Genomic DNA, 15,610 nt, shown 5'->3' with positions numbered 1-15,610 from the left:
GAGTGCATTTATAGAGCCTATGATTCGTGGTGGAAAAGAGGAAATTGGAATTTAAATTAATGATTTTTAAATATAGAAATGTAAACACGAGGGCGAGAATTGTAATTATACTTTTTAGTTTGTTTATTTTTTTTACTTTAATTTCTTTTTATTTTTAATTTATTTTTAATTTCTATTATTTTATTTTTTTGATTTTTAATATTTTTTATTTCTATAATTTTAATTTCTTTTTTATTTTTACTTTTGAATTATTTTTATTTTTTAAAATGTATTTTTCTTTTTATATTATTTATTATTCATTTTCTTTCTTCTCATTTTTGGGACGTAATTGCTCGTATTTTTTTTTTATTTGTTTATTTTATTCATTTAGCATAACCTTATTATTATTCTAATATTTGAAACTACACCTCTTAATATTGGAAAGAATGAGTCATTAACAAACTTGGACGTTATTAAAATCATTGTGAATGAGGTTATAAACTTATATTTTTCCTTTCTTTTGAATTGTTTACTCAATTACGTTGGAACTTACTTATGTAATGTTAGAATTTGACATAAGAGTATTATGTTGAATTTTTTCTTTTGGATTTTGAATTTAGATTATATTTCCAATTTTAAGTTATTTGCTTTCACATTGCATGTTGTTTATTTTTCACTTACATTGTTGGATTTTTTGTGTCAAACATTTGAATAATGTTATGGCATTATATTTATTAATATTATTTTTTTTATCAAACATCTAATCCATGAAGTTCTCACAAAAAAAAGTCTTCTTTTAAGTTTTATAATTAATTAAAATTAAATATTAATTTGAAAAATATATATCAATTATTTTTGATATTAATTAGTTACAAATATATGATTATTAATTAATATATTTTCAAGAAACAATGTGTTATTAAATAACTAATTTAATATCATTAATAAAGGCAATATTTTTTAAATATTAATTTTAAATTTTTTATAATTAAGTTTTATTTTTAAATTAAATTTGCTTGGTGCAACCAAACAAGATACTTGTAATTTAATTAAAACGAGGTCGTTGTAATTACACTACCGTGTAATTACTCGTGTAATTACTACCCTAGTAATTACACCAATTCCAATTACTGTGTGCCCTTAGAGTCTATGATCTTCATTCAAGCTTATTCACCACATTTGGAGCGTTTCAAAGGGCATCAAGTGTGTATTTTCACACTACACACTTGATGATGATCGTTGATGAGAGCCAAGTCTTTACTAGCTTCATAGAGGTGGAATCTATAAGGTTTGGGAGATTGCTTGGTTGGGAGATTTAGAGCTCGAGGTGGCTATTTGTGCAAGTGGCTACTTTGCGCAAGGAGGGTTATGCTTGCAAGAAGGCCATGCATGCAAGGTTGATTAGGGACCATCTATGCAAGGAGGGACGTGTTTGGCCATTGAAGGTCAATCCTTGAATTGAAGACTACACTAAGAAGACTAGCCAAACAAGACCCTTACTTCATTAAGGGTAGAATTGTAATTGCCTAGTAGTCTTCTTTACTTAGCTTGTATATATAACTTGTCTTTCATTTCATTACTTAGATTATGTTGAATTGAGATGAATACTCTAAATTGAGTTATAGTTTGTTTGGTAGTTTAGTGTAGTGCTAATCTAGTGATTAGTGATAGTTAATCATGATGGATTCTATTGTTGCTATGAAACCCTTTTTCATTGATTTTCAATAGAGTTGTTTATTTGTGGATTCATTTGGATTACTCTTGGTTGATTATCAAATAGTATAGGTTCATTAATAGGAATCAATTAGGAGGGTTTAGGTTTCATATATCTAAGTTTGCCTATAATTCCTTTATTAATTGGGTTTTGCTCCTATCCTTTCTCTTCTCATCTAAAATTCTTCACTTCTCATCCCTTAATTTCCTTATTATCTTTGTTTCCGCGTTTTTGTTGTTTGAATCCGTGTCTTCCACAAGCCAGATCGTATCACTACTAAAGTATATGTTGTAACTTGAAAGGTTGAAAATGTTATCAAAATCTCTTAAAAGATGGAAAATTGACTCCATCATAAGATATGGGGTAAAGGGTCAAAATGAATTTAGTGACCCTAATTTGTCCTTGTATTATTTGTTATTTCACAACTTTAGGCTTCGTTTCAATTTTAGTTCAATCTTACACAACTGTTAGGAAAAAGTCTCAATTATGCTCTTCCCACTAATACAACAACAACATACCTAGTTTAATTCCCCACAGGAAAAAAGTGTATAGATCCTATCTTTATCTTAGGAAGGGTTCAAGAGAAAGCATGACAAAAATTTAGATCCTGGATGAAGAAAATTTCATGGCAAAATAGTATAGATAAGCACTATAAAAGAAAAATTATTAATCACGAAGAAACTAATACGGTAATCGAAGTACCTAAGATAGCAGATAGCAGCAAGAAATTACAAAGGTATTACGTCTACTAGTATGGAAGGACACACGAGATACACCCTTCCCACTAATGGTGGTATTTTTTAAAGATCCTAATTGAACGGATGAAAAAATTGCTCAATTTTGAATAGTCAAAGTCCGTTAAAGGAAGGGTAAATACGAGACGATTCACAAGGGAAGTTTATATATGGCTATAAAAAATAACAAAAGTAGTCCTTTATGTTTGGGGTTTGTCTAAAGTGGTCCTTTAATATATACTTTGAACAGTTTTAGTCCTATATTTTTATTGTAGTAATTAAAATTGAGTTCTTTTAGTCTCTATTATTACTTTCCTGTTCCAATTTAAGTGTCTTAGTTTGGGGATAATAGTCAAAATACCCCCCAACGTTTGACCAAAATTACACAAACCTTTGCGGGGGTATTACCCCCGAACAAATTTTTTCGTATCAAAATGACCTTTTTTGCTGATGTAGTCAATATGACAACTATTGGAAGTATACACGCGCCTGGCCCACGTGCCACGTCATCATCGTCTTCATTAGGAGTTGGAAAAAAAAAATCACACCAAATCAACTCAAAAAAAAAATCTCTCAATTTTCCATACTCTATTTTTAGTAAGGATCCAAAAACCCATAATTTTTCAACATTATCATCATCATCATCATCGGATCTTCATTAGAAGTTGAAAAAAAAAATTGCTCAAATCTAATGAATAAATCCAAATATGAAAGAAGCTTCCTAACACCTAATAGAACAAAGTTCATCCATTAATTTGATCAAACAATGAAGAATTTAAATAAACCCGAGCTTTCTCCAAATTCCTACAATGGAGTTTAATTTTTCCCAATATACTCAAAGAATTAGTGCTTAAACAATCCAACCAAGCAAAAAACTCCAAACAAATTTTCTTTAAGTAGATTTTTCAACTTTTTTTTTTTCCATTTTTCCTTTTTTTTTTTTGGGGTTTGTGGAAAGTTGTTCTTTAACAAGTTGTTGGGAAATATATACTTTGATTTTTGTTTATAGTGGATATTATTTTGACAAAAAAACGTGATACCAAAACATCCAAAGTTGGCAACTTAATTAAAATTGAGATCTTTTAGTAAACCACGGGATTATCTCTACGTTCGTGGTGGTATGAAAGGAAAATGGGTTTTGTGTTTAGGGCTTGTTTTCCTTTTGAGAATTTAAAAATGAGAAGTGGGTGTAAAAATGGAGGGAATTTAAATATAGTTTAAGATCATAATGGAGTCCAAAACAAAGAAAACGCGCCATCTTTGTGTAATCTTGTCACAAAAAGGGCGCATTTTAATACCGAAAAAATTTGTCGGGGGGGTAATAGGACCAACAAAAAGAATAGTAAACATTGGGGGGTATTTTGACTATTATCCCTCTTAGTTTGATACTCAAGCTTTTGTTTTTAAAATAAAACTTTTGAATCTTGTGGTTCACTCTTTCTGCGACATATCAGAAAGAATAGTAGGACACTTAGAGTTGAGGCGTTTGGCCAACAAAAAAAAAAGTAGTTTTGAGGAGCAACAAAAGAATGTTCTCAGCGGTTGGGAAGAAGCTAAAAATTTCTGCTTCTTGAAAAGAGCAGAATTTTTTTTTTTCGAGACAAAAATATCATTACCATAAATACATATTTACTTGGTATATCTCTCATTAATTTTTTATTGTAATAACTTGACGTATAACAACTCATTTCCTTTTGATTATTTAATCATGCATTTCATATAATTTATTTTGCTTGGTTTTTTTTTTTTTTTTTAATATTTAAATCATCATGTTAATATTATAATATCTAATACTTTCTTGATTTATCTATTTCTTATATAAACATTTTATTTTAATTATATAAAAGTACAAACTTTAATTACAGCCTTTCATAATAGATACTATTTAAACTGTTACTTGACGAAATAAGTTCCCTTGGGACGGAAGGAGTATTAAAATACCCAACAATATACCGAAACCCTAAAATAATTAAGAATTAAGAAAATCAAACTGTTTATCGAATTTTGAAACGTGCAGACAATGGAGAACTCGAGTCCATCAACAAGCCGGAAACGCCAACGGGCCGACGAGCCCGAGCCCGAGCCCGAGCCCGAGCCCGAACCGGACCTAAACGATGCTGAATTAGTATCAATGGAGGAAAATTTCAACTTTAGTGATACTTTAGTGGCTCTTCGTATGATGCGTGCTCAATTTCCCCGTATCGAAAAGGTTTTGCTTTTTTTTTTTTTTTTTTTTTTTTTTTTTTTTTTTTTTTGTTTTTTTTTTTTTTTTTTTTTTTTTTTTTTTTTTTTTTTTTTTTTTTTTTTTCATTATTATTTTGATGAGCATGAATAGAATTGATGTAATACTTCACATATTATTTAGCAGGAATTAATTATAATAGAGAAGAGATTATTATGCAGTGAGTAATTTAGTACCTATATAATTAATAACATTGTAATAACCATGAAAGCCAGTACCAAAGAAAAAGTTATTACTCCCACCGGTTCAAAAAGAGTGTCTACTTAGCCATTTGCATAGCTCTTAAGAAAATACTAACTCCTAGGCAAAAATATGTAATTTGACTAAATTACCCCTAATTAAATTTTGTAATTTGACTAAGTTATCCCTAATTAAATAGGTATTGAGCTTTGACCACTTAGCACTAGAAAAATAAGATTAATTCTTTCTTGATTTGATAGGTGGACACTCATTTTGAACCGAAAAATAAAAGGCTAAGTGGACACTCTTTTTGAACAGGAGGGAATATCATAAAAACAGGAGTATCTGAAATAGTAACAGCACCCGAGGGTGTGCCCGAAGGGCGGATCTACACGGAGCCAAGGGGTTTGAACTTTGAACCCCTTTCTTCAGATAATTATACTGTGTATATAGGATCAAAGTTTTGTTTTATGCGTATAACCCCCTTAGTACAAGCCAAAAGCTTAGCTTAGTTGATAAAGGGGTTCAAATTTTCGTAAAGCACCTAGGTTCGAGTTTCGCTGACAATAGTTTCTTTGATTTTTTGAACCCTTTTAGCAATCCACCTCTGTGTGGCCTAGTGGTCAGTGAAGTGGGTTGAGAACCATGCGGTATCAAGTTTAAATTCCAAGGGAGGCAAAAACACTAGCTGATTTTTTCCATCTGTCTAAGCGTACCTGTGCGGGTGTGAAGTATAGATACCCCGTGAAATTAGTCGACATGTGCGCATGCTGGCCCGAATGCCACAGTTTTTCTTTTTAAAAATAGTGCCGGACTTCATAACATTCCATCGCTTGGGAATGGAATTTTATGCAAAATTCAATTTTTCTTGGAGGGGATACCTAAATGTTAGTTATGTTCATGTTTCTGACTAGTTATAGTGAAGGACACAAAAACTATTCATGTGCCAGATTGAATGGAGCAAGTGTGAAGGCGAAATATGAGGATATGAGAGGGGCAACAGATTGAAAAGGACGACATTATGATGTTGTGATTCAACTAAATAACCTCTCCATTGTTTTTATAGTTGTTGATAGTTAACTTTATGAAGCTCATATGCTAATTCAAGTTCTCATAGTATAGACCTTACAGGGGTAAATACTTATCTGCACAGGGTGTTTAACCAAACCAAGCAAATTACCTTAAGCAGTTACAAATTAAAGTGAGAATACATATCTCTCAATCGTTGTTAAGTAATAAATGTGTGCATGAAAGACACATATCTTGCATTTATTGGTTTGGTTTGTGCGGGAAGTTAATTTTATGTGTTAAGACCCTGATCCACAGTTTCTATGAAAATGGTAAATAAAAGTATGTTACCCATGAAACTAGTAATAGTATCACTTTTGGCTTCTTGGTTGGACATGAAGGAAAAATTGCGAAGGTTGAAGGGTGATGATGGGTGGAATGAGTGATACGGAGTAAGAATCGAGATGTTGTAACACAAAATGATATGCAATTTTGAAGGACTTAAAGTTATATCCGCTTTGACAAAGTCTTTCCTGGTGAAAACTTTTTAGCTATTTTAGCCTGGTAAGTGATATTATGAGGTCAATCAATTTCTTAGACAACATTTTATATCGTACCAAACAATGCATATTTCTGGTTGTTTACTATTCCACTCCTTTGTGTTTTGAAGCTTTGTAGAGTTCTATAATATCTCAACTCTTCAAATTTTAAAACATTTTTAGGTTTCAATTCAGCCTTTTATTTTGCGGTCACAGTTATATAGCAGTGTAAAGGACAGGACACAAGTGGATAGAGAGTTGGAGGTATTTACTGAAATTGTCGGTTTCTTAAGTCATCTTTCCCTCATGTAAGATTATTTTTTGCACAAAATTTGGTCCAAAGCAGTTGGAAGAATTGCATCTCGTGGGTGCTGAGAATTCACTGGTTGTTGAGTCGGTCATCCATAGCTCTTGGTTTCATTTTCGGTTCTGATGACCATTTTGCTGATTGCTTTACATCTTCTGATGTTTTCTTTATTATCTTTCCACTCTGTCATTTGTATTCATTGCACTCAACTTATTACTTTTGAGTATATCTGTGCCTCACAGTCCCTAAGGAGGGAAAGAGTTCTACGTACTTTCAAATTAAATACTGGACAGGATGATCATGCTATAATGTTTTTGGATGACTACCTTGGTCAGGTTGGTGACTTAACTTTTACTTTCTGCAAAGTATTTCATTTCAAAAACTTCATACATCCTCGCCTTCTTCCTCCATTTTAGAGAGATGCAAACTGTTTTCTGTGTTGGTCCCTTTTTTCTAAATATTGCCTATTTCTAAGAATACATGCTACCTGCATCCCATTGCCACTTCAACGTGAGACTCTTTCTTTTTTAGTTAGTCCAAAAAAAATGACACCTTTCTATATTTAGTAACTATCTAACTTTAAAATATTTATAGCCACACAAATATTTATAGCTTATTTTAGACTACAAGTTTCTAAGTCTTCCTGTATTTCTTAAACTCCGTACCCAGTCAAACACTTTCACATATATTGGGACAGAGCTAATATACATTTTCATCATATTGGCGGAGTCTAATGCTTATGTTCTTTTTTAGCTAGCTTTAATCGGTCATCAGTTTGTTTGAGAGTTAACCTCCTCATAGTAAAACTTGCCTTGAATACTTGTTTAGATCGAACGTGTCAGTAAAAGATTGGAAGCACAGAAGCAAGAAGACCTATTTGTTTTTGAATGGTTCAAGGAGCATGTAATTTATTCAAAGCTAGATCCCAGCATTGGACATGAAGAACTTGTGAGTGACCTTCTCAAAGCCATGTGACGGTTTCTTTTTAATTTGCTTGTGTACACATACCTGATCTTTTCCATACTGATATGCAGCAAAAAATGTTTTATAACATTGCCCAAAATATAAATTTGTGTTTTTCTCCTTGCACCTCTTAGCCAGTTGTATTGCACCGGCTTGAGAGGTCCTACAGATTTTTGCAGATTTATTACGGAAAAGTTCCTTCTAAAATTACTCATTCTTGTATAACCTATAACTCTAGTCAGATAATATTGTTCCCTTGAAGTGTTTGTCAAAGTTTGCCCTCTTCTCCGGTTCTATCCTCATGCCTCATATTTTACCCCCTTGGTTTTCTAGTTCCTCACTGTTCCTTCAGTATTTTCTGCTAGATTTTCAAATAAAAGTGAAATTGATTGGCTTGCTTTTGATTCTCTTCTTCTTGTTTCCCTTTTATTTTTCACATTTCCTGTTTCAAATATTGCTTTGGCTTAAAGATGGAGTTTTGGTGGTAATGTTGATTTTTTTTTTTTTTTAATTTCTGATGGAAGATTGATCTGCTAACCTTCTCTAATTTCTGTTTTAGGGCATTCCTTGACAGTTGCTATAAAGACTTAACTTACGTTGCAATGTTGCATTCTTTCGGCAGATGTTAATGCAGTTTTTTCCTAAAGTATGCTCCTATCTGACATGGGCTATACATATATGCTATGCGCACTTTATTCTTATGAGAGTCTTAACTTTTCGCTGTCGTCAGAGAGTGAGTCAGTCTGAAGCATGTTGATGGATTTGAACTAGATTTTTCTCTTTTAAAGTAATAATTTGAAATGTTTGATGGCAAAGGAGAGGTTTGTTCTTGCTTGCAAGCTAATGTCTAAAGCCCTAAATGCGGTTTTAATGCCTTTTTAGATTTTACTTTGTAGTTTAACAAGTAATTCTAAAATGTTGCAAAAGCCTAAATCTGGGGAATACACTCTGGGTGAGCTAATTTCTCCTGTCTCCCTGATCAGTATCGATCAGCTACATTTCAGTCCAAATTGTTGGTGTCACATATATATGAAGCCTGTGAGGATTTAGTAGTGGTGCACGGTTCGAAACTGTCGATAATGGGCCCGTTCCTCTATTGATCATCTCCACCTAAATACCAGGCTTTTGCCTGCGGCATGGTTCGAACCAGTGACGTTAGCCTAACCCACAGATCATGTGCTGAGCTTTAACACTAGGTCGAGGATTCAACTGATTTTTCATAGCTAGACAAATTACATTGTCTGTCAACCTATCGTATCCTCACTGAAATATCCGTTAATCTGTGTCAATATTTAGTTTGTGAAGAATGATTTCTATGCTTAAGTTGAAAAATATTTCCTAAGCCTTTCCAAAAATGAACCTTTATGATATATTGTCAAGAAAAATGGTTACTTCAAATGAGCAGGGTTTCAATAGTCTGTATATTTGGATAATGTTCTTATGCCCTAAACGAATGTGCAAAGACTGTCCTCTACTTCAGTTTATGATTTAACTGTTGGATAATAGCATACAAGTATACGCTAAGGGGATGCGCATGACATGTTCGGTTTTTATTCTTCCATGATGTAAAGGATTGGAACAACTCAATATTTGTGCTTACACGATATTTTTCCTTTTTATTTCTTCTTTTCTGGTGGTTTTAGCGTTCCCTTCTGTCGTTGGGGGGCAAGGTGAAGGAGGAACACATCTCCCTCTTAATAAATGCTGGACTTCTGGTAAGCTGGAATCAGATCTTTCATTGATATGTAAAATTTGGCTGCTCGTCTTATCTCAGCATTTTCTTTATTATACCCTTAATGCTGCAGCATCCGATATATTGTTCTATGTTTGGTTCTCTAGTATGATCAAATTAGATGCCCATGACAAATGGAAGCCAGTTTTATGAGAAATGAAAATATCCTTGTGATGCCAATAAGAATTCTCTAGGATGAACCTTGAATTAACTGTCGTAATTTTGATGTAACTCATATGATAAGAAACCTCTTATTTCCAATTTCTCCAATATCTTGTGTATCAGCTTTCTGTCTTTTCATTTTTGTTTGTTGGTTCAATTCCATTCTTATGCCTTTTTTTTTTCCCTCTTATCTTCCTTGTAAGACTCGACAACTTATTGATCCGAACATGTACTGGTTTGCGATTCCAAATATTGGATCAGTTCTCAAGGGCCTCTCACAGGTTTGACATGTCTCTCTTCCTGCCCACATCAAATTTCGTTCAAGATTTATGATTTTGTGTATCCTCTTTGCCTGCACACATTTCACAAACATTTTTAGAGAAAATGACAAAAGCGATCCCTTATAGGGTAGGTTCAAAATAGTCACTCGAGTATGCACTTAACAGTTATAGTCCTTTAAGTTTGCCATAAGTATACACTTTTAGTCTCCGTCAAATATTTACCGAACTTTGCCTATTGGATTTAACGGGAACTATGGAAAACAATAAAAAATAAAATAAACGGGAACTCACATTTAGAGGTACAATTTTTGTAGTTTTTGCTATTTTTAATTTATTTCTAGAGTCTGGTCTAGCTTTTTGAGGTGTAATTTCTGCTATTTTTTATATTTTTTTTAGTGACTAGTGTAGTTTTTTGTGTTGCATATTTTAGGATTTGGTGGGACTTTCTTGGTGTTTATGATTAAATCATTTTTTCCCATTGTTTTCCGTCAAATCTATCTGACAAAGGCCAGCAAATATTTTACAGAACTGTTAAGTGCATACTTAAAGGACTATTTTAATCCTATCCTCTGACATAAGGAACCCTTTTTGTCATTTTATCAACATTTTCACTTTGCAGCCACTATGATTTACTAGCATTTTGCAACTTATATCAGGGAAGAAAGGAGCTTATGTCTTTTCTCAATCGTAGAAAGTACAAAGAGATGGCAATGGCTGCTCTGGAAAAGAAGCGTCTTCGACTCTCTCCACTAGATATGAGATTTCATCTCAGAGATTTGCTTGGATCAGGTCATCTCAAAACTGTTGAGTCACCCACAGGTTTACTTGTTAAGGTTGTGAAGGATTAGCTTAGATTTTTACCTTATTTTCGTAATGACAAATTTCTTTGCAAGACCATAGTAACAAGAGCTCAAATTGCTTGTATGGAGACTGATTAACATAACATTTGCATATGAATTTTATGTATATCACACATAAATAGACAGTGTGATGAATTTTCACACCATCAAGGTACTTTACTGCTTAGAGCAGTTTATTTACTTCATTTCTAAATTGCCAATTTAGTGTTACTATCGGCAGTTACCTGGCGTCGCAGGTTACTTGATAAAGTAAAAAGATTTTACAACGTCAGTGTATAACAGGTCAAACTCCATACTGATTGGTATCCTTTTCTTCTTTTGTTTTTTAAATTTTTTTTTTTTGTCACAAGGGAACCCGCAGCCTCTACCCTTCGAGTGCGTACAGGGTAAACCCCGCTCCTGTGCAATAGCTTACAAACCACAGAGGAGAGATTCTTTTTCTTCTTTATCATATGCAAAACCCTGGCTCGTAAATTATTTTTGACTTTTGGTAGCTTGATTATTTTTATCTGTTCCATTTGTGGGCTTGTATGCTTTTAGACTTTTAATCAAGAGTAATTTTTATCAGCATTATTGAAGAGAAAATAGGGTAATATGTATAAGGGTCAGTGTCCATGTTAGTTCAGTTGCAAAGATTGAGGGACTTGTCTTTAAGTCACAAGTTTGAGCCCTTCGCCAAATCCAGTATTTAAGTGGAGAACAGTAGAGGGGCCGGCCCGTTATTCTCGAGTTTTTGAAGGCTGTGATTGGCCCAAAGGTTCGAATCTTGAAGGATTTCTCGGTCATCAAAAAATGTGTGTAGGTCTCAGTTCCGTCGGAAATTCGTGTTTTCCCAGTAGTGCCACTGGTTCTTCTTGAAAGCTGCCATTGTGAGGTGGGGGTTTGTGTGGGGAGGGGGATTATGGGTGTGTAACTTAACCATAAATTAGTGTATGGGTTAACACTTGTTGCCACAAAAGAATTTATAACTAGTAGTATATAATTCACCTAAAAAAATCTGAATCCATCTGTGTCATTAGGGATAGGCTGAGCTATCATGGAGATGTAGATTATTCCCTCCAACAGTAATTATTTAATATTTGAAATAAAATAGCGTTAATGCTCAAAAATATACTTGAACCATCACGTTTTTGCAAGTTTTACTCCCCAATTATCAGTTGTTTCCTTTTTCAAACTTGAACTATCACCATTTTTTTAATAAAACACCTTCGAAAAACACCTCGAAGCTGATTAAACCAACTATTAGTTGTTTCCTTTTTTTACTTAAATCTCAACTAGGTGTGTTTTAATACATAGATAGTGATAGTACATATAGGAAAAAGTAACAACTGATAGTATCAGTGTAAAACTCGCGAAAAAGTAATAGTTTGTTTTTGATCATTATCTCAATAAAATAAGACAGGTGTTTCACTAATTCCCCATCACAGGTTGCTTAGCTTCTTTTTCTAGCTCAGACGTATCTCCTATTTCTATTTAATTATAATATAATTATAACATAGTAAATAATATAATTATAACATAGTACAACTTTATCTTTTAATAACAAATGCTGCCTTGGAAGAAAGTTATTACTCAACCCCACTCACCAACTTCATCTTTTTTAAAAATAAAACCTCTTATACTTTATTGGCAAATGGAAATTTAGATATCTATTTCAGATACTTACTAGTCATATTAATTATTGTTGTACAAACATTCCATTCCCATTGCAAATGATAACGACTGCACACGTGTTGCTCCAAAATTTTTTGCTTGCATTATTTACTCCTAGTCTTTGGGGTCCTTGTTTTATTTTTATCTTCACATTTTATTATCTTAATATTGGTATTTGCGTTGGCTTACGCAGTGAAAGCAGATTCACAATTTTAGTTTCATGAGTTCATGACTGAGGTTCTAGCTACTGGACTAAGCAAAAAGTTACGGGTTTAAATAATCCACATTTATACTATTAGATGTGCTTATGTGTGCATCCCGATTATTTCATAAATAATTGTTACTAGTTTTTATCAATATAAATATCAAATAACGATGTTTATCAATTAATATGAGGAGTAATATTTAGGAGACATAGCTTAGTGAGCAAAAAACAGTCCGTTGGGATTTAGGGGTCATTTGGTTGGATGTTTTAGACAAAATGATACATGTATTAGCTTGATATTATTAATTTTTTGTTTGGTAGTGTGTTCTAACTTTGTACAACTAATACATTTACTCCCTCTGTCCAAATTTATGTGATATAATTTGACTATGCACGGAGTTTAAGAAAGCAAGGAAGACTTTTGAAACTTATGGTCTAAAACAAGCAATAGATATTTGTGTGACTGTAAATTATTTCATCAGGATAAAATGGGAAGTTTTAAGTTAAATTATTTCTAAATATAGAAATGTATCATTCCTTTTTAGACAGACTAAAAAGGAAAGTGTATCACATAAATGGGTCAGAGTGAGTATTAGTTATACACTTTATTCAATTTAATTGTTATGTATAGATAGCAATACAGGGATATGGTTAAAGACAAAACTACCTATAGTACACCAAACCAAACAGTGGACAGAAATAATCTTATCATAATTAATCTTAGCACTATTAATGCAACCTGTTCAATACTATTCTTATACACTCTACCAAATGACTTCTTATATTCTGGGAGGGCAATTCGCAGGAATGCCCTTATTTTGGGGTGGTCTTTAATTTTTGCCCTTTGCCTAATCCCATGAGGTTTGGGTTCGAACCCCAGCTCAGTTAAAAATAAAAAATGAAATTCGCAAGCCAGAATTTTGTAGCAAAGTTAGGCTTATTCAGGCTAAAGTTAGGCCTCAGGCAGAATTTTGAATGCAAATGCAAAACTCTACCTGCAGGCAAATTTTTGCATTCAAAACTCTGCCTTACGAAATTCTTTTTTTTTTTTTTTTTTAAATGAGTAGGGTTCTAACCCAGAACCTTGAGGTATTTGGCGAAGGGCAAAAATTAAAGGCCACCAATTTGAGGGGCAAAAATTCAAGACCCATGCTTTTGAAGGGCAATCCGCACAAAAAATTGATACTGATCGACTGGTGATGATAGCGGCTGGATTAGCAATCATTTGTCATAATTGCTTCAAGAATTATAGTAATATTCATTATTAGTTATAATGGGTTCTTATAATTATTGTTTTAGAAAGTGACAAGAACAAATTGCCTTATTCTGATCATTGCCATCTGGAAACAGATGTTTGGAGCATTCACAAACACTTATTCCTCAGACTACCATCCTGAGATATATAACTTGTTGTAATGGCTATAATTCTGCACCATATTGTTTTCCAAGAAGAGTATATATATGTATGAAAGGGAATATATATTTGGTTAGTACTTCTAGCCTCTAGGATGGTCGAGTTTATGTGCTATCTTATGCATCCTACAAAGTATAGTTGGCTCGATGAATAGAGTTACATGATATCTATGCTAGTGGGATGTAATAGGTATTCCGTAAAATTAATCGAGATGCACACAAGCTGATCCAGACACCATTGTTATCAAAAGAAAACAGATTAATTACAAAAATTCTTAGATATATATAACCCTTATGTAACTCTAGGCTTAAGATTAGCAAGATTTTGGCCACAGTAGAAAAACGAAAAACAAGCATACATAGGAGCATGAGTATGTCCAGAGGCATATCCAGAGTTCAAATGCAGTTGATTTAATTTGAGAGAGTGAATTTTGAAATGTGTAAGCTTAGGTATGTTTAGTAAAACATAGTCTTTATTTTTTTAAAAATATTTTTTGGGAAGACGTTTTGTGTTTGGTTTGACAGCAAAATATATTTCAGGAGGACAATGTACTTTTCATGAAAAATAGTTTCCCTCATACCAAGCACAATCTAAAGATTGATAATTTTTCTTTTAAGATTGGTAATAATATGTATCAAACATTTTAAAAAAAAAATATTTTATTACATAGGGGTAGGGGAAGGGAAAATGTGGGAGGGATTACAACGTGGGGATTTGAACCCTCACCAACAAGGTGAAAGTTCAGGTAGCCAACCAACTGAGTTACTAGATCCTTACAACATGTATCAAACATGGATAGTGTTTGGATGAGCTTTTTTGAACAATAAAGATTGATAATAACATGAGAGATCTAGAAGTTAAAGTAAATGAACAGAAGACAAGAAAATGAAATTAAACCAATAATTGGTTAATTAATATTATCACAGGGTTCAGTTTCTTGTGAAAGATCTTTTTGGGGTTCTTTAATTTGCCTTTTAAGGGATAATTATTATCTTATAAACAGACAAATTAAACTCACATCATAGAGACACATAGACATACAGAGTGCAGACTGATATGATAGAAGTAATATGGATGAAATTTTTTTGTCTGCACCTAAGCAAACATCAAAAAATGAATAAAATCCCTAACCTAAGATTTTTCACTTAAAATCCAAAACATAAGATTTTTCACTTAGCTAAGTCCTTTAATTATGAAGTGTAAAGTGAAGACATAGTATTTTTTTTTTTTTTTTTTTTTTTTTTTGTCGCTATGGAACATCACCTCGTTAGGAAAATGTTAGCTTACTATTCTTGTGTAGTTCAAGTTTCGTTTTCCTTGGAATATATATATATGACCTACCAAATGAATGAATGAATATGATCAACAACTTGCAAATCACGGTTTAATGTTTGATATTAGTCCCCATGATAGCAACTTCAGTGCTTCCTCTCTCTCTCTCTCTAATAATCTATTTGTATTTTCTAATGAAAGGAGAAAAATCCACATTGTGCTTTTACTCTGAAGTGATAGTATTGCATGATATATATGTGTGTATAATCTACATCTATTTCAACTGTAGAAACAGTAAGCCTTACACCCAGGGGCGGATCTAGGGGTGGGAGGGTGTTCACCCGAACCCTGTCGGTCAAAAATTA

General features: G+C 32.8%; 1 protein-coding gene across 6 annotated transcripts; it reads left to right on the top strand.

The window, feature by feature from the left end:
* Window positions 1-4,365: 4,365 nt before the first annotated feature.
* Window positions 4,366-10,886, top strand: LOC132050595 (uncharacterized). Of its 6 annotated transcripts, none has more exons than XM_059441947.1 (7): window positions 4,366-4,636; window positions 6,613-6,660; window positions 6,946-7,038; window positions 7,532-7,651; window positions 9,310-9,381; window positions 9,764-9,841; window positions 10,498-10,886. In XM_059441947.1, exons 1-7 carry the CDS (start codon window positions 4,448-4,450, stop codon window positions 10,687-10,689), a joined length of 792 nt encoding a protein of 263 aa, XP_059297930.1. In that variant the 5' UTR covers window positions 4,366-4,447; the 3' UTR covers window positions 10,690-10,886. The 6 variants fall into 6 exon arrangements, with proteins under 6 accessions (XP_059297930.1, XP_059297932.1, XP_059297929.1 ...); XM_059441949.1 differs by having other exon boundaries at window positions 6,580-6,660; window positions 10,533-10,886; XM_059441946.1 differs by having other exon boundaries at window positions 6,580-6,660.
* Window positions 10,887-15,610: the final 4,724 nt, after the last annotated feature.

The sequence above is a fragment of the Lycium ferocissimum genome, chromosome 3 (genome assembly GCF_029784015.1).
Source record: "Lycium ferocissimum isolate CSIRO_LF1 chromosome 3, AGI_CSIRO_Lferr_CH_V1, whole genome shotgun sequence".
Classification (NCBI taxonomy): Eukaryota; Viridiplantae; Streptophyta; class Magnoliopsida; order Solanales; family Solanaceae; genus Lycium; species Lycium ferocissimum.
Note: the sequence above shows the minus strand (reverse complement) of the source record. Positions and strands in the feature narration are given on the sequence as shown.